General features: G+C 35.3%; 2 protein-coding genes across 3 annotated transcripts in view; one reads left to right on the forward strand and one right to left on the reverse strand.

The window, feature by feature from the left end:
- Positions 1 to 17,943, forward strand: part of LOC123684980 (carbonic anhydrase-related protein 10) — a 348,197-nt gene that overhangs the window by 120,195 nt on the left and 210,059 nt on the right. The window lies entirely within an intron of this gene.
- Positions 11,726 to 17,938, reverse strand: LOC123684978 (facilitated trehalose transporter Tret1-like). Of its 2 annotated transcripts, XM_045624522.1 has the most exons (3): positions 17,787 to 17,938; positions 12,687 to 13,120; positions 11,726 to 12,635 (listed from the first exon to the last, which is right to left on the reverse strand). In XM_045624522.1, exons 1-3 carry the CDS (start codon positions 17,848 to 17,850, stop codon positions 11,781 to 11,783), a joined length of 1,353 nt encoding a protein of 450 aa, XP_045480478.1. In that variant the 5' UTR covers positions 17,851 to 17,938; the 3' UTR covers positions 11,726 to 11,780. The 2 variants fall into 2 exon arrangements, with proteins under 2 accessions (XP_045480478.1, XP_045480477.1); XM_045624521.1 differs by having other exon boundaries at positions 11,726 to 13,120.

Consider the following 17,943-nt stretch of genomic DNA (forward strand, 5'->3'; position numbering starts at 1 on the left):
AAATTGACTTGTGTAAATATAAATCTAGCACGTTTTAATTACTTGTCTTTGTCAATGCTATGATATTTTTCAGAAAAAATCAATATTTGATTATTCGTGCATTATCTATACTATATTAAACTCGTAAGCGCTCCTCCCACCGAAAATCGAACGATTTTGGACCGATTTTGCGGTCGAGTGTTCTCGGCTCTGGGAGAGATACGAGAAAAACTAAAAGTACGGAAAGAAAGAGAAAATGTCGAATTAACTAACGCGGATATTCCCGTTTCCCGATTTTTCGGGATTACCTGGGAATGAACGGATAAAGTTTGGGAAATTTCCCGACGAATTTCCAGATTCACGTCGACGTGAACGACCAATAGGAAAATACTACGATGTCCTTGGGTAGCAACGGGCCTAGCAACGTCCGCGGCAATTGACGTTTCTAGAATATTTAGGTTTTATATTATTTTTACTGTGTCCATTAGAGGGCTCTTGATGAATAGAACTATTTGAAATATGAATAACTGTATAATAAAATCAAGGATCAATCTAATAATCTATTCAAAATATTCTGACGTTTTAACCAATTCTGTGCTCATTCATGAAATTGTCGAAATACAGAATGAAAATGGGAAACGTCAGATGATATTTCAATGGAAATGTTGAAATTTGGACGAATCGAGAGGAAATATGCAAGAAAAGATGAATCAGATGCGATTTATATCCCTTTTTCCATGTATATTTTATGATATTTTCAAGCGGAATCGTTTTGTGTCAGTGGAAAGCTTGGTTTGCCAGAAGCCTCTACAGGAGTCATTTGGTTATTTGAAAAGTTTTTAACGAGAAATTTGAGGAAATAATAGACTACACCTGTATGTACCGCCCTTTTATGATGGTATTTTTGCGTTTTGTTGATATTTTCATGGAAATTGGTCAAATCTTGAAGCATTCCGTTTCATGTGAATTGTCAAGGTAAATATATCATTTTGGAAAGATATCAGCATTTGAGGCGAAGAAAACTGGTAGGTAGAGATATTTTAATTCGATTTCCTTTATATTTAACGATTTTTTAAACGAAATTCATGAAAATTCATCAATTTATAGAATCTCTGTCACCAGTTATTTTGACATTATTCCTATAAGGAGCACAAATGCATCTAAATATACAAAGGCATTGTGGCCGGGTCGTTAGGGATGCGGTCGTACAATCTGAGGTCTCTTTTGGGATGCGAGTTCAAATCTTGCAGCAGGTGATAATTTTTTTTTCTTAATTTTTCGCCAGTTATTAATTTTTATATTATTTGGCGGTGAATGCTTCGGATTATTGAAATGGATCAATTTTTTGTTTAGTCTATTGTGTGAATGATTTCGTAGTATACACATATAATTATGTTTTTCCGATTTTCAAAGTACATATAAGAATAACGATTATACATTGTTTTTAAGTTGCCTATTGGAGGTTTTTCGATAAATTGACCATATTATACAGGGTGTACAATTTTCGAGCGCCAATTATGCTTTTCTGTAAAATTGAAAACTTATGAAATCTGAAAATTGAAATTTCAAGTTAGATTTCTCTCACATAATTTGCGAAGATATACGTGCGATGAATAACGTTTATACAGAGTGTACAATTTCCGAAATGTCTCTGGAGAACTGAAAACTTTTCTTATAGTTGTCATGTTAGCTCTATAGGTTATCATTCAATTGCATAATTCTTGAAGGTATACAGGTGGGGATTGACGATTATATACAGGGTGTACAATTTTCAAGCGCCAATTATACATTTCTGGAAAATCGAGACCTTATGAAATCTGGAAATTGGAATAAGAGCTTTAGATTTGTTTTCTCTTGCATAATTTGCGAAGATATACGTGCGATGAATATTTTTTATACAGTGCGATATCGATTTTACAGGAGATATGGAAGTATTTATGAATGAATTAAAATATGGATCTATGGGCTATATTGATCAACCTAAAAGGTAGATCTATGGGCTATGATGATCTACCTACAAGGTAGATCTATGGACAACATTGATCTACCTACAAGGTAGATCTGTGGGCAACATTGATCTACGTACAAGGTAGATCTATGGGCGTACTAGTTTCAATTAATTACATCCGTGCTTAAAAATCACCAGATTATTTCACATGCAAATGTTTTATCTTATGGAAATTGCATTCGGTGATTTTCTCCTTACTACTTCTTCCTTATTTCAAATGGCACACCCAGTTTATTATTCCATCATAAGATAAAATATAAAAAAAAATGGTGGCGATGAGTATTCACATTTTTTTGAATATTTCAGCATAAAAAGCTTTTTTAGAGAATATTTTTGTCTTTTTCGATTCTGCAAATACGTAGTATTATAAAACTATTTCGGTTTGGACCAAAAATTTACTGGGTGTTCATTAGAAGATTATGTACTTGAACAACCTAAATTCATTGAAACTCAAGATTTTCGAATTAGAACCAACATTTTTTTATTATTTCAGTCGATTCTACGTATAAAAATAGTCGGTTACTTAAGCAAACCTTATACCTAAATTGTATACATATGAAAAGTTATCGAGGAAGAACTTTAAATGAGGAAAAAACGCAATTTATAACTAAGTAGAGTAGTCTGTGACTCCCGGAAAACACAGAAAGAAACTAAAATTCGATGTTTCCATAACTAAATTTGACATTTCACGAATTGTAATGAATTATTCATAATTGAAAATTGTATTGGTTTATGGACATCTCAACAATCCCAACAATAATTTAATTATAATTCATGAAATGTTAAATTTAGTCATCCAAACATTTTAGTTTCTTTCTGTGTTTTCCGGAAGTTACAGACTACTCCACACAGTTGCGGTTTTTCCTTATTCAAGGCTCTTTCTCGATATCTCTTTAAGTATGCATTTCAGGTATAGGGTTTGCTTGAGTAACCCCCACTATTATGTAACGTAGAATCGACTGAAATAATAAAAAATATAGTTTCTAATTTGAAAATCTTGAATTTTGATGAATTTGAGTTGTCCAAGTTCATGATCTTCTTATGAACACCCTGTTCATTTTTGGTCTAAACCGCAGACAGCCTTATAATACTACATATTTGCAGAATCGAAAAAAATTTTTTTTTTTCGAAAAAACCTTTCTCTGCCGAAAAATTCAAAAATGTTACTCCTCATCGCCTCCATTTTTTTTATAAGAATTCTATTAACTCATGAACTGTTGAGTTTTCATCCAAGGCAAATTGCCGAATTTATCGTCAAAAAAACTATCTAATGATGTAATAATATACAGGGTGTACCATTTGAAATAAGGAAGTAGTAGTCTGTTTCTGGTATAACCGGAAGTTATACCAGTTATATAGAGAGTTATATAGAGATCTGACAATATTTCAGGAAGAAAGATCATTGTCTCAAACCCCAATATGCAAATTTTCAGCTGAAAATTATGATTAGTTTTTCATAAACTTTTAATATGCCATCCTGGTGAATCACCCTGTATTTCGATTATACGAAGCTCTTTCTTCACTCGAGCTGCGCTCTCGTGACGTTTCGCGAACTACGTCTCGGTAGGCGAAATGAGGACAAAACGACATATGCGGACAAAATGCTCTTTCGATTTTTTCAAAATTGGCGCCATATAGCTCGGGGTTTTCAGTGATTCAGGTTTTGCTTGTGATGATGACAATCCTGCGAAGAAATTGACATTCTACTGTCTGTTTCACTGGTGCAGTAGCCACAAATAAGTTTTGGTCGGTTGCAATTATTTTGTACACTTGGTTTCTAAATTACTTCTGGAGAGTGTCATGACAATATTCGTTGTATATTGAATGTATTCTTGTTATTACGGTTATGACGTAATAATATGTATGAGTTATAAGATGAAAATTGGACAAAATGACATACTATCCTGATGAACGAAACGACATAGTATGTCATTTTGTCCGATACATGTGAAGAAAATATACTTTTGGTGCTTATATAGAATTTTATAGATTGATTTTCATGTAAAACTAATGAGTTCATTTTTCATGTTATTTTGTACATAGTTTTCATGCACTATACGTAATAGGAGGTGAAATTTCTGGTATGTATCTAGTAAAAAATAGGTTAACTACCTATTGATTCCTGATGATTACAATAGACCAGGAACTTCTTAAGGATCAATCTTCGTAATAAAATTCTTACACCACTTCTTCAGGGACATAGCCTCATTTTGACAGAATTAAGACTAAATCTGTTGCGAACAATCCAACCAAGAAGAAGAAACAAGAAGTTATTAAAATATGATTCAATGAAAAAAACCCGGTGGTAAAGAAAACCAGACCGTTGAAAATAAAAAAGTCGATGACCACGAAGAATCCAACACTAAACCGTTTAAAAAAAAATGAGGACGACGATGACTGTCCCTGCATTGATTGCAGTGACGTTTTTTTTCGTTCCAAACCTGGTACATCGTTTGTTACTGTCTCGAAAAGAACCAAAATGTTTATTAGCGAACTTTGCATTCAAATATTATAAGTATGTCATTTTGTCCTTAGTGTACGGACAAAACGGATTTTTTTAGAAGTCAAAATAACTTCTTATATCTTCTTTTTTTGTAGTTCAATTCAATTTTCACCTTAAAATACGGAAAAACAATTAACCAAAGTTGGTATAAAGTATCAAAATGGGAGAATAATTGCAATAACTAAAAATATATGATTGGAAAACTAAACAGTATGTCATTTTGTCCGCATTTCCCCTACTCGTCGTATAATCGAATATTGTCTAAGCTCTTGTGATATTTTAACTGAATATTTCATTTCGCAAACTTGATAAAAACGAAAATTCCCCGAACGCGGAATTCGAAATAAACTCCAACCAGCAAACACACTCGACTTTTTTCCCCTGAATATGTACCAGAACTCATAAATATACCTCCCCGTAATAATAACCCAATTTTTCCACTTCATCCGATCCGAATAGCCCTACCGGATCCGTACGGTCGTCGCCGTATCGCCGAATTAAACGAGACAATGTCATATAATCCCGGAATCCGGCGTATTTGACTAATTCCGATTCAGGACTCGCAGACGGTAAAACGCTTGAATAGCGACGAATCGAACGGTCCGCTTCCGAACCGTAAGTTACCGAAATAATTCAGTGAAAGAGATAATAAATGATCATATGGCCGTGACATATTAAATGAAATAAAGGGGAAATCCTTTTCTATTGAAAAGGAAGCAGCGTAGCGCCGCAATCGCGTAGCCAAGGGGACGACCGTTTAGTATCGGATATAGGTATCGGTAGTATTGGGATTCTGAGCACCAAGATCTCGACTATGCAATGATAACTGGAGGTTGTGCATACTTATATCGCAAACAAAATAGATATCTCCATGCTTAGATAATTTGAAGTAGGGGTACCTCATGGATCCTTATTTGGTGCTAGGATCTTTGTTATGCATAGCTATAAACTTTTGATTCCTGAAGCATAAATTACCGCAATTATTTCATTGATTAATTGAATTACATAATAGATGAGCATCAGGCTCTGGTATAATAAATATAATATAAAGGTTATCCTCTTCAATACTGCAGGGTAGCACAGCATTTTCGTAGCCGTAGTTCTTCTTTTTGTATGAGGTCCGGAATTTACATTCCCTACGTCTCTAATTTAATGTCTTCTATTTTCTACTGTGTCTGATCAGAAGACTTTCCTCCTACTTCATGTCTCTTTTTTCCTGTATTTAGTTCTATGAAAGAGGTATTTCCTCTTATCTGTCATTCTTATGTGGATTCGTAGTATCTTTCTTAATTCCTTATTTCCGTGCTCTCTCAGCGTCTTTATTGTCTTCTCTATTGTTTGTTGACTATTTCCTCAAAAGTTTCAATTTTCAGTTATTCTCTGATTTGTTGGTTGGTTATATACCATGGGGCGTCAACCGCTCTTCTGATTTTAGCGTACTTTGCAACTGATCCTTATAATTGTCTTTCGTATTGTACCAGGTAACTCCTGCATACGTAATGCTTGGTATCAGCACTATTTTTATTATCTTCAGCTTGTTTGCTAAAGGAAGTTCACTTTTAGGGTTAAGCAGCGGGTACAGTCTCCCGTGCAATTGCCTTACCTTTTTTCTTCTATCTGTTTGTTAAAATTCATTCTTTCATCCAGTAATACTCTCAGATATTTTGCTTCCTTTTTCCATTCTATTTCTGGTTTTCTGCTTTGACCTTTCCTTCACTGATCCTTGGGGAACTCCGGCTTCTATTTTTCTGATCGTTGACCTGGTACTTTCTTCCAAATTAGTATTGTATCCACCATTTTCCATTTGTTGCGACAATATCCTGTTTTTGGTATGAATCTCGTAACCGTAGCCATAGGGACGACCATGTAGTAGGTATCAATAGTATTGGGATACTGAGCATCAGGTTGATCATACTTAAATCACAAACAAAATAAAGATCTTCACGCTTCGATACGAGTACATAGGCATACTACTTCGCTTCCGCTGTTCTTTACGAAGTTCGAGGCTTTATTGTAAAACTCTGGTTATACATTTATGATTCAAAGAATGGTCCATCGCTGGCCACTACTTTTTCCCATCTTTCGGGCAACGTACGAATCCCGCGTTGAGAAAACTGGTAATCTTTGAAGCGATCCACGAATCGATCGAATTTTTTACTTCTTCGTAAGATATTATGAGTTTTGATAATAAATGAACATGTGGCTGTGACACATCGAATGGAATGGAAGGAGAATCCTTTTCAATACGAGAGCACATATCCTTGATCCTGTATTCGTAGCCATAGAAAGGCCATTCAGAATAAGATATAATAGCAAATGTAGGGAACTCGTCCGGAGTGACAACAAATGGAAATTTTCGGTCGGTTTTATGAAAATACGTCATTACATAATCTAAAAGAGGAAATCATATGAATAGGTACATGTAAGAAAGTTGCTGTCTGCTCATGAAAATCAAATCAAAATAAACAAACGATATATAAATTCTTGCATTCAACATTGAATGAAAATTCAATATTAGCTATTAGAGGGTTTTGTAATAGAAATGAGTCAATTTGAAATGGTTATAACGACAACACTAATTGATATTCTCAACATTTTTTATGTCATTCAATGAAGTAGGTAAAGATATTTCATCTTGAAAAAATGCTTCAACTCACAACATGAGAAAAATCAGTGAAATATGGGTAAATAGAATATAATAGAAATATAATAGGTTTTTTTTAAATTCATAATTTATAAAATATATCTAGATTCAAATTTTGTAGAAATTAGTGAAAAGCATAGAAATAACCAGATTGACGTAAGGACGCAGCTCTTGTTATAGGAAGCTCTATTTTTCTGTGTTCATCAAAAGTTGAAACCAAAGAAATATTGAGTTGAAAAAAGGTTTTTACCATTTTCAAATATTTATATTGATATAATCATACGATGTTATATATTCTTGAAATCAAGAAAAACTCAGCTTTCAAAAATTGGAACAGAAATATAATGTTTCCATTGAAAAAAATAACTTTGCTTCATAGCTTCGTAATTAAAAATCCTGCTTCTACGTAAAAATGTGCCTGTAGAATGTTTTAGTTTCAGTGTTCTATCATCAGTATTAGCGGACATTCCAATTTTCGTTTATAACTTGAAAACAAAAGATGGTAGCCAAATATGAATACTACTTTTGTTAGTTTCTCAGAAAAAGGGAACGAGAATGGGCTATCAGATTTTGTCTATCCCCTCTGGTTTAAAAGTTGTAGTGCTAATAAATCGAAATTTGCCCACAATGTATGTACAATCATTTCCTTAAGTTTAACGACTCTATTTTAACCAATATTCATTATAGCGAAATAAACGCCATCCAGAATTTTGATAAGCCGAATGGCAAGCCATTCAAAAATCTACGTCATTCAAAATTTGAAATTCCTGAGGAGGTTGGCACTCAGGTTAAAGAGATGATCGCACACCTACGAAATTAAATTGAAAGGATTTCCCCCTCCAGTTAAAAGTGACTTGTTGACCTCATATATAGAGATATTTCACTTTCTCTGGTTTATGTGGGCTGCCTGGTATAGCTGTTCGTATATCTACAAAATCCTCAAGCCATAGGTAGGCGCGACCCCTCGCCACTGGATATAACAATCAATCCCTAGGACGCGTCCAGATTCACAACAAGCGCAAACTAGTATAAATAAAAGATAAAGCCATAATGCGTTATATAAGAGGGAGGCGGCTTCGTATGTGGCGGCGAGATCAAAGGCAATTTTTGAATTATTCAAAATATCCACTTCGAAATTTCTAGGTATCCCAAGGAATTTTATATCGACGTTGTTTGACATATAGCACCGACACTGCAGGTTGTTTTCACTCGAAGAATACAGATCACGTAACTCTCGCCATTCCACAATAATTCAGAACGATGACAGAAGAATATCGTACCGGTTTTTACGGGTAACGTAACGACCATTTGTTCTGGTTGGATTTATGCGGTTAAAAGTTCTATCTGTTTAATGGCAAAACAGTTACGTGAATAGCAATTCAGTAAATAATAAAGCCCTGGCTTGAAATTTTCGCCTATTGGTGAATTTCCTGAAGTAATCCAGTACATTTATGTTTATTTTTTTTTTTCTATTCCGACTCCTCTAGCCTCTGTGAGACTTCTCAGAAGCTTAGGGCTTGAGCGAGCTTATAGTCCAGTCGTCTCAGTCAAAGTTAGGTACTAATCTCCGAATTGGAGATATCCAGCTATAAACTCGTATGTATTTGTATTTTGACATGTATTGTCGTCACTGTATTTTATCAAGTCACTGTAAGTTAGATCAACCTCTAACGTCTACCATTAGTATTAATTATTGATGAATACATCAATTATAAATAATTTTCATTTTCTATTGAATATTACTTCATATTTACCTATTCATTTTTTTCATCAATTAAATATCTATCCACTCAATAACTCTTATAACCAGTAGGAACAATATGTTCAATTGTTTTGTACACTTACGACCGTTTTTTTTTTGAGGAAAGCTTTTTTTACAAACCTTGAATATTCGTTTCTCCTGTTCTACAATATCGATTAATAAGAAATAGTGAAAAACTCATTCGAAACGAGATATTTGCAATAAATCCATATTTGAGACCTTTGACCTTAGATTTTAATAGTTACGGGCATCCTAACTTACGTAGGTTTCAAGGTAACTTTTAGGATGTCAAAATACAAAATTATACAGGTTTATAGCCGGGTAGTTAAAATTCCAAGGTTAACTACTAACAGTAAACTTGTTACCAATTTTTTTTAATAAAAGTATTTTGACCTTAGTGAATCACCATCCAGTCATCATCCAAATTTATATTTTAACTCTATCGAATTCATTTAACCACCACCAGACATACACAACATCCATGACCTAGCCAGGATTCGATCCCAGTACCTTCGGCATCACAGTCGACTGTTAATCCACTGCGCTACCGGGGTAGTCTTCGAGCAGATTTCATAATAATTTAAACTACTAATGAAATCTTTGACATGCATTCTTGAATTCCAGTTGACATACTGGACATACTCTTATGACAATAAGGTTCCAATTCAGAAATAAGTGCATAAATTCTCTTAAGAAACGTGTTATATTCTGTCAAATTTCTTATATTTCTAGGTGAAAAGTTGTATAATATTATGCACATATAGGGCTCGCTCCTTCCAGTTAACTCTAACTTTGTGAGATGAAAGAAAGTACTAGTTCCTTCTTTTCCTGTTATTCTTATTTTCGAATCTTTGAACATAGCTGATATTTTCATCAGAAAGAATTAGACCTCTATGAATATTAAAAAATTATTCCATATGTTAGTAATGGTTTTGATCGCACTACCCCAATGTATCACATACGTAGTTCAATCAGGAAATTAGTTGACCGCAATGAGATCTCCAGTTGAGATTCCTATCAATTGTAATTCCTGAAAACTTTATATTTGATCTTATTTCGATTTCGTTGATGATATTTTTTGGAAAGATTATGGTCGATCTTGTGGTGGATCATTAAATCAACAATTTTTGAAAGATATGAGAATATTGGTGTCATCTGATTACAAATATTTGTTAATATCAACTTCGGATTGGGCCTGAAGCAACAGGTATGCCTCTCACTTATCAACTAAATAGGAATTTTCATAGAAATTTCGTGTGCCACTTGGTCGCCTTCTGGCATGCCTGACTGAACAGAATCTGTATATAGGTAATAAGGAATATGGTGAAAAAAAACCACAGAAGCATACTAGAGGGGAATCGAGGTTAACGGTGATACTAAACGGCATAAGATGCCGACACGATCATGTTCACAGATAGTGAGGAATCCTTGAAGACCATAAGAGACAAACCATACCGTGTTCATGGTAATCTCGACGACCAATATTATAACAGCCAATGTGGTTCTGGAGGGGCAGTGCATAGAACAAGCCGACAGAATCAAGTACTATGGATGCGCAATAACTGACAGTATAGACCAAGACATCGAAACAAGATCAAGAATAGAGTAGGCTAGATCTGCATGTCATCAAATGGTTAAATGCTATAAGTATTAACTCTGTTTCTTCACACAGTATCGAAGCGTTGGACATCCAACTAGAAAACTCTGAGGGTAATCGAACCGTTTGAATTGACAACGATGAATGTTCAAACTTTGGTACACACCACCCACAAAAAGAAGAAGAATAGCTCTTCTGGCCATATCAAAACATTTTTACCTAAACAAGGCCATCATGAAGCATATTAACGATCTTGCATAACCAACCTCGCTCCATTTCTTTCCATCGGAAAATTATTTTCTGTTATTAATATCGACGTTGCATCCCATAATAGACTCAGACCCTAACAATATTACGATTCTGCATTATATTTCCAGTTCGAAACATCGCAGTCAATAGAGTTAACTCATGGGTTCTATGTAGATTCTCCGCTATCTCGATTTTTAGCAACATAAGCGAGCAAAGCGAATAATATATTTTCATTTCCCTTTACTGGAAGAACAAAAACAAATTGCGACCAGCCCTAGGGGGTTACAGAAGATAACCATACCATTTTTGCCGACTTCAAAAGAGACAAAATGCTTTTTCCAGCCATAACGCTCATATTGTGAATCGGAAATTGAGTCAGAGTACGGAGATAGAAGAACGGATTTAATACCATCATATCCTCTCGTTTCTTTACCAGATAAACTCTCTGTTTCTGTATTGGTATCAAATTTCGAACGATTATGAATCTGTAATAACCTTAGAATCAATGCGAATAGAATTTCATCCAGCAAAAGATGCATACCCATATTATACAGAGAATTTTTTTCAATTTACTCGGCCATTACTTGATGGAAATCTATGCTAATTGGATACACCAGATACGATGAGATTTTCACAATTATTTTTATTTATCTTAAGATATGTTTTGCTATGATAACATTGTAGCTTCTTGGGATTTCAATACATTCAAACTATAACATTAATAACCTTACCATTTATATTACTTAAGTTGTAGTGTGAAATAAAGAAAATAATATCTATAAAGGAGAAAAACTGAAACGATTTAAAAAAGTTTTAGATAATTTCTCAGAAATAGTAGTGAATCATTCAAATCATGTTGGTTTTCATTTAAGTAATAAATTTATTCGCATTTTCCATTGAATTCATTTGTGTCTATATTAAATATACCTGGAAAGAGGAAGAAAGAGAATAGTCTAGATCTAGAATGACATAAAATTAATTAATTGATTTCTTGTTCCATTGAATGAACGAAATGTGACAAAAAATTCATTTCCAAAATTACAGTCTAGTGTCATGAAGAACTTCACCTTTAACATTTTTCAGAATCATCTGTATTTCTTCTAGTGTTCTACCTTTGGTTTCCGGTACATAAAGTTGAATCAAACCGGTAGAGAGAGCACACAAAAAACTAAACACAAAAAAAGAAACACTCAAATCATAATTGAAATTGATCCACTGATAAAGATACACCGATGTCATTGATGATAGGATATATATAAAATCCGCTAAGGCCATACCCATTCCTTTCACTTTAGCAGGGAACAACTCGGCCGTCATAACAATTGGAACTATGGCTAGCCCGAATTTAATTCCAACAGCGTAAAACATAACAGCCACGAATATAATCCAACTATAATCCCCTGTTGGGAAACCCATAGATTTCAACTGAAAGAAAGCTCCAATTGTCAACAACGTGACTGTGGTTACTACGCCTGAGACCAGCAGAAGTATTTTCCGTCCACAATAATCAACAGTTAGAGTAGCAACAGTGGCGGATATCAACATCAAAGATGGAAAAACTATAGCTGCAATGTCTGGAGATATTACTTCTGATCCAGCCTGATTCAGTATGGTGTGGAGGTTCATAAGTAAAGCTGAGACTCCTGCAAAATGCTGGGTGTAATTCAGCAAGATCATGATGAGGCAAGCTTTCCTATTGCTCTTTATTTGAAAGAGGTCTTGAGGTCTGCCTTTTTCGGATTTTTGCCTTACAATCGCAGCTTTGATTTCTTCGATTTCTTTAGAAATGTTGTCGTTGTTCCTGAGAAACTTAAGAACCTTTTCTGCTCTCTCATTCTCGTTTATATAAAGGAGGTAGTATGGTGATTCGGGCATGAAAGGAAATAGAACGAGCTGAATTAGGAGTAAAGAGCATCCAACAATTGAAGAGGTACATATGCTTACCCATGGTCCTATACAGTATATAATAATTATTCCTACTAGCATCATCAGATATATCAATCCTGCTAGGAATCCTCGGATATCCTGATGCGCAATCTCAGAAATATACACAGGAGATGCCGTGAAAGCTATGTCTGCTGTAACACCAAGCAGGATTCTACCAGCATACAGATAGTAGACATTATCTGCTATCCCAATGCTAATCCATCCAAGCATACCAACAACTGATGCAAATAGAATAGTTTTTTTTCTTCCAATACAATCAATCAGAGTGATAGAGAAGGGTAGGCCGATGAAGCCGCCGACCATATAGAAAATTTCGAGCCATACTTCTTCAGAATGCGTCATTGATACTGGGCTGTCAGGTGATCGTAGTTTTGGTATAGAGGGAGCTGTCCATCCGTACTGCATGCCATCGGAAATAGCATTGAGGGTACCTGAAAAACAGATACAGTTCACCATAAAGGCCAAAATAGAGGAAAAACTAGGACCAGGAACAACACAACACCTCTGGATGAAGCCTAATGGGTATGGGTACGTTGATATAACGTTGTAAAATGATTAGGTAACCAACGGTTCATTTAAGTATTTTAGACACCTATGATTTATGATGGTAATATTTTGGTATATTCTGGATAATCAAAATACATTGATTGGCGAGACCCAAGCTAATTTTTGAGAGGGATTGCGTTGTTTCATCGTGAGATCGCATCGTCAGTTTGGCACTCAGTAATATCTGTCAATACACCGTCTATTTCTATAGCGGAGGCCTTCAACTGAATGAAATAAACTTGAAGCTTACAGCCCGCCGTGTTCCTTAGCGGTCACCCACCTCGCTCAGCGTAGCTTGGCTTCAGTATTCCAACGTGAACTGACAATTTCGGCATACTTTGGGTGACTTTGCTGGACTTGCAAATAGGCAGTACAAATGTATATATAATATAATCAACTGTGAATGTGAAATAAACTTGAAGCTTACAGCCCGCCGTGTTCCTTAGCGGTCACCCACCTCGCTCAGCGTAGCTTGGCTTCAGTATTCCAACGTGAACTGACAATTTCGGCAGACTTTGGGTGACTTTGCTGGACTAGCAAATAGGCAGTACAAATGTATATATAATATAATCATCACATAAATATAAAGAAATATTATTCTTGTACTTACAGGTTACTCAAGAAATCTCTCTAAACAATTCAAATTTTGAACAACGTGGTTCACGTAAGCGGGTCTCTAGAATTGGTAATTTATTCTTCGAGCCAATTTAAAAAGTGACCCATCAGTATGATAGGATTTTTCACAGGCTATCCAAATATGTTATCAGAAAAACTATCGAACCCAGGCATAGAAAGTTATAAGGGAAAACCCGTTTCTCAAAAAAAAAAGCCAATTTGACCGGTTTTTAAAATAATATGGTTAAGCGACAATGCCTGGTCATTTTTTTTTCATTTGAACTTCCAGTTTTCTCGTAAGTGGAAAATTGGTTCTAAGCTTCTGAGACAATGAGGAAATTACGTTGCTTGACAATGTACAAATAACAATATAGGACAATGTGATATAGTAACAAGATTAGATCATAGTTTCATCATCGTTTTAAAATGGATATCCTATTATTGTTGAGAGATCGGTTGAAAGATGATATACTGTTGAACTCGACCGTGTATTTTAACCAAATAAACGACAGAGAGTATGAATTATATTTTTATATCAACGTTGAATGGGAACCTTATGATATGGTAGATGATATTAGAAAACGTTAAATTTTGTGTACACGCATCTGAAACACGTTAGATTTTGAAAATGACAACGTTGAAAATTCTACCGGTAATGTAAATTTCAACGATACAACTTTGAATAAACGTTGAACCATCGTGTGTGTGCCCATTGGTAGTATACAAAACTGGACAGGGATGAATGTCTAAACGTTGGTTCAAACCGCCTGAAAGAAGGACGAACTTGTCATGGTAGTCGCCAATAATCACTAGAACAGTAATTTATCTAACTAAGTGGTTCTGATGATACGAAACACCTTGAATTAAGCTCATGAAAACACTTCAATCATATTGGTTTTCAGCTAAATATAGAAGGAGTATTGCCAACTTCATTGATTACTTATTCATACGTTGCCATGTCAGTATAAATTCCGAGATAACACCTTGAATGCACGCATGGAACAAGTTCAATATATTCCCAGATAAGGTGAAATGTTTCAACTGAATGCAAGCCGGCGTATCTGAAGGCATCGAATAAAGGACACTCAGCCCCAAAGACATGGAGCGTCAGGACTAATTCGGCAGGAATGCAGGGTAGATCATTTTACGGAGCCGTTTCCGTCTATCGCTTGTTAAGGGCGCCATTAAGCGTCCCACTTGTTTGCCGGATGCTGCAAGGGAGAGACGGCCTGAGGGCTTAGCGAAAACGCCACCACAGAGATTTTCATAATTGCTAATTGAGATTGAGAGCGTCGTTTTGATCCAATGATTCTTTGGATTATTGCGCGCTTGTTCCAAGGGAACAGCAGGTTGCCGTTTTGTCCAGAGATCTGTCGAATCAATTGTATACATGTTATGTTGTGGGGAAGTTCAGAGTTAGAATATATAGGTTGAGTTCATTAATTTAAAAAATTCCGTTTATGATTCTAGAGCTATATTATATTAATACGTTCGAAGTGGATTTAGGAATCGGCTGCACGGTACTGAAACAAAATTTTTCAGGTGGAATTTCGTGTTGATTGTATAATTGAAAAATGTTTTTTTTTAATATACAGGGCAAAACGATGATCTCATTGGGAAGTGAGCCCTCTATCTTGAAAACTGAGACACTAGCTTTCTATACTTGCGCCTAAGAGTGTCTCTAAAAGAGCCTGAAAGGGGTGCGTATTTACATCACTACGGACAGCCAGGCCACGCTGAGATCCCTGGAATCATATATCCAGGGGTCTCTACTGATATGGAGTACCGTATTTGCATGAAGCAACTGGCCAGGGGAAATAAAGTAACTCTACTATGGGTACCGGGGCATTGTGGTCTTGAAGGAAACGAAAAAGCCGATGAACTTGCAAAAAGTCAAGGTTAGTTGGTGCTGAGCCCTTCTGAGATCAATGTAAAACAGCGGTCCAACAATGGGAGTGGGACAATGTAAAAACCGTCTGGAGAAATACTCCGGGTCTTACTCAGGCAAAGAAATTTATGGTGCTTTCAGCGACCTATACCAGAAAGCTTCTGAAGTCAACACGAGCTGAGCTTCGAGTAATGGTGGAACTGCTGACAGGACACTGTCGGTGCAAATACCTTTTGTACCGCATGAATAAGTCAGCAGGTGAGATCTGCAGGCTTGGTGGAAAAGAAGTAAAAACAGCCGAACACATAGAGTACAAACATCTGGGGCTGACTGGTCTAAGAACCATTCATATGGGAAAGTGACAAAGTAATATCAAAGGCTCCTTAGGATGTCGTTGGTTTCGTTAACCGTATTGACGGCCTCCCTAGGTTTGTATAAATAGGTAGGGTCAAGACGAAAGATCAAATTTGTTGCAGTTGTCGGAAGGCTAACAGAGCCGAAACAACCCCGATACAGTAAATAATAATTTCAATAAAATACAGGGTGTTCCTAACTTGGATGTACGAAAACGAGAGATTCCTGAAATCATTTCAAGAGAAAAAACGGTTTTTGTACACGAGCTCGCAAATGCGTTGTTTTCAACATTCAGAGTATGATTTCTTTTAGAGTTTTTTTTTCATATCACCTTGCCTTCAAGAGATATCTCACTTAAAACTGGCATAGATATTTCAATTTCCAGTTTTCATCATATGCTTAGAGTTCCCGCTTCTTGCCGCATAACATTTTTATAGTGAACCACTGGTAGCTTAGAAAAATGTTAAAAGAAACTTTGGTCCAGTACTACACTTTTTGGTTTCTTGTAGTTTTGTCGTATCGCTACCGATTTGGAGGAGAAAATTTCGAACTCGTGTAGACTCTTAAAGTCTAGATAATTCAAATTATTATAAAAATCTATTCAGAAAGCTGTGATGAATAAATGAATTTAAGTTTTGGAACTTCTTTCGTCAATCTCTGGCGAAGATAAATAAGGATTCGATAAAATGGTATAATTATTAAAAAAATTAGAACTAGAAAAAACACACTGTATCTCGAAAACGAAGCGTTTGCGGGCCCATATTTCTATGACTTTATTTCTTAAAATTATCCAAGAAATCTCTCATTTTCCTTTGTACCTCCAATTTAGGAACACCATGTAGGAAGTTCATCAATGAAGTGAGTTATCCAAAAATTGAACTATGTAGCGCACACATCAGGAAAAGGATCAAGTTGTTTTGTTTTTGCTTATACAGAGACACCTATCGATACATTTTTTCAACCATTGAGTCAAAAATTATCTGACACATGTATGTTGACAGACGTTATATTGTCTACCAACCTTAAAATGGGGATAGGTTTCAAAATAACGGGTATTTAGTTGAACATGGGAAGTTTCGAAAATTTTTATCTATGATTTGATAAGTCAGACTGTCAGACTGTGAAAATTCAGTTTGAAAAAATAAATGTCTCGACATACACCGCCTTTAATTATCTATTTATTGCAAAATCAATTTGGTGACAACTTTATTTCTAGAAGTGGTCCTCTTAACTCGTTCGTGTGTTGAGGTCATTGGTTTCTACCGATAACTCTTGAAGCATTGAAAGCTTATATTCAAATCACCATTGACCCCTTACGGTCAGATTTATCGTAAAAATAGTGAAAAATGGGACTGATGTAATTTGTATTCGCGGGGGATATATGCAGGAAATCATATTCGAAAAATAAATGCCATAAAATTATCAGATAAAAAATTCATTCCAGCACTTTTTTTTATTTTTAAGTTTAATCCAACCCAATATTTAGAGGGTTCCATTAAATTTAATTCGTGATAGTGACATCCGTATTCAGAAAATTCTCTGGATGGAAGGAAGTCTATCGGTCCGTTCATCTGAAACGAATTCTTGAATTTAAGTTATCGTATTATCGAACAAAATAACTACTTCTAGAATTTGATTCATCGCATTATCAAACAGAATAATACTAGTATCAATTTTCGGTAGTACCAACTCACCTAAGACAACTGCAACTAATTGAGATCCATTTTCGGTAAAGAAACTGGGAAGCAAAATTTTCATCGCTTCTCTTTGACAAATACTAACACTGAATGCAATGTTTCATCTCAAACTCAATTTAACAAATCGTATTACCTCAAAAACACGCAATGAGGA

Source organism: Harmonia axyridis, chromosome 7, assembly GCF_914767665.1.
Source record: "Harmonia axyridis chromosome 7, icHarAxyr1.1, whole genome shotgun sequence".
Classification (NCBI taxonomy): Eukaryota; Metazoa; Arthropoda; class Insecta; order Coleoptera; family Coccinellidae; genus Harmonia; species Harmonia axyridis.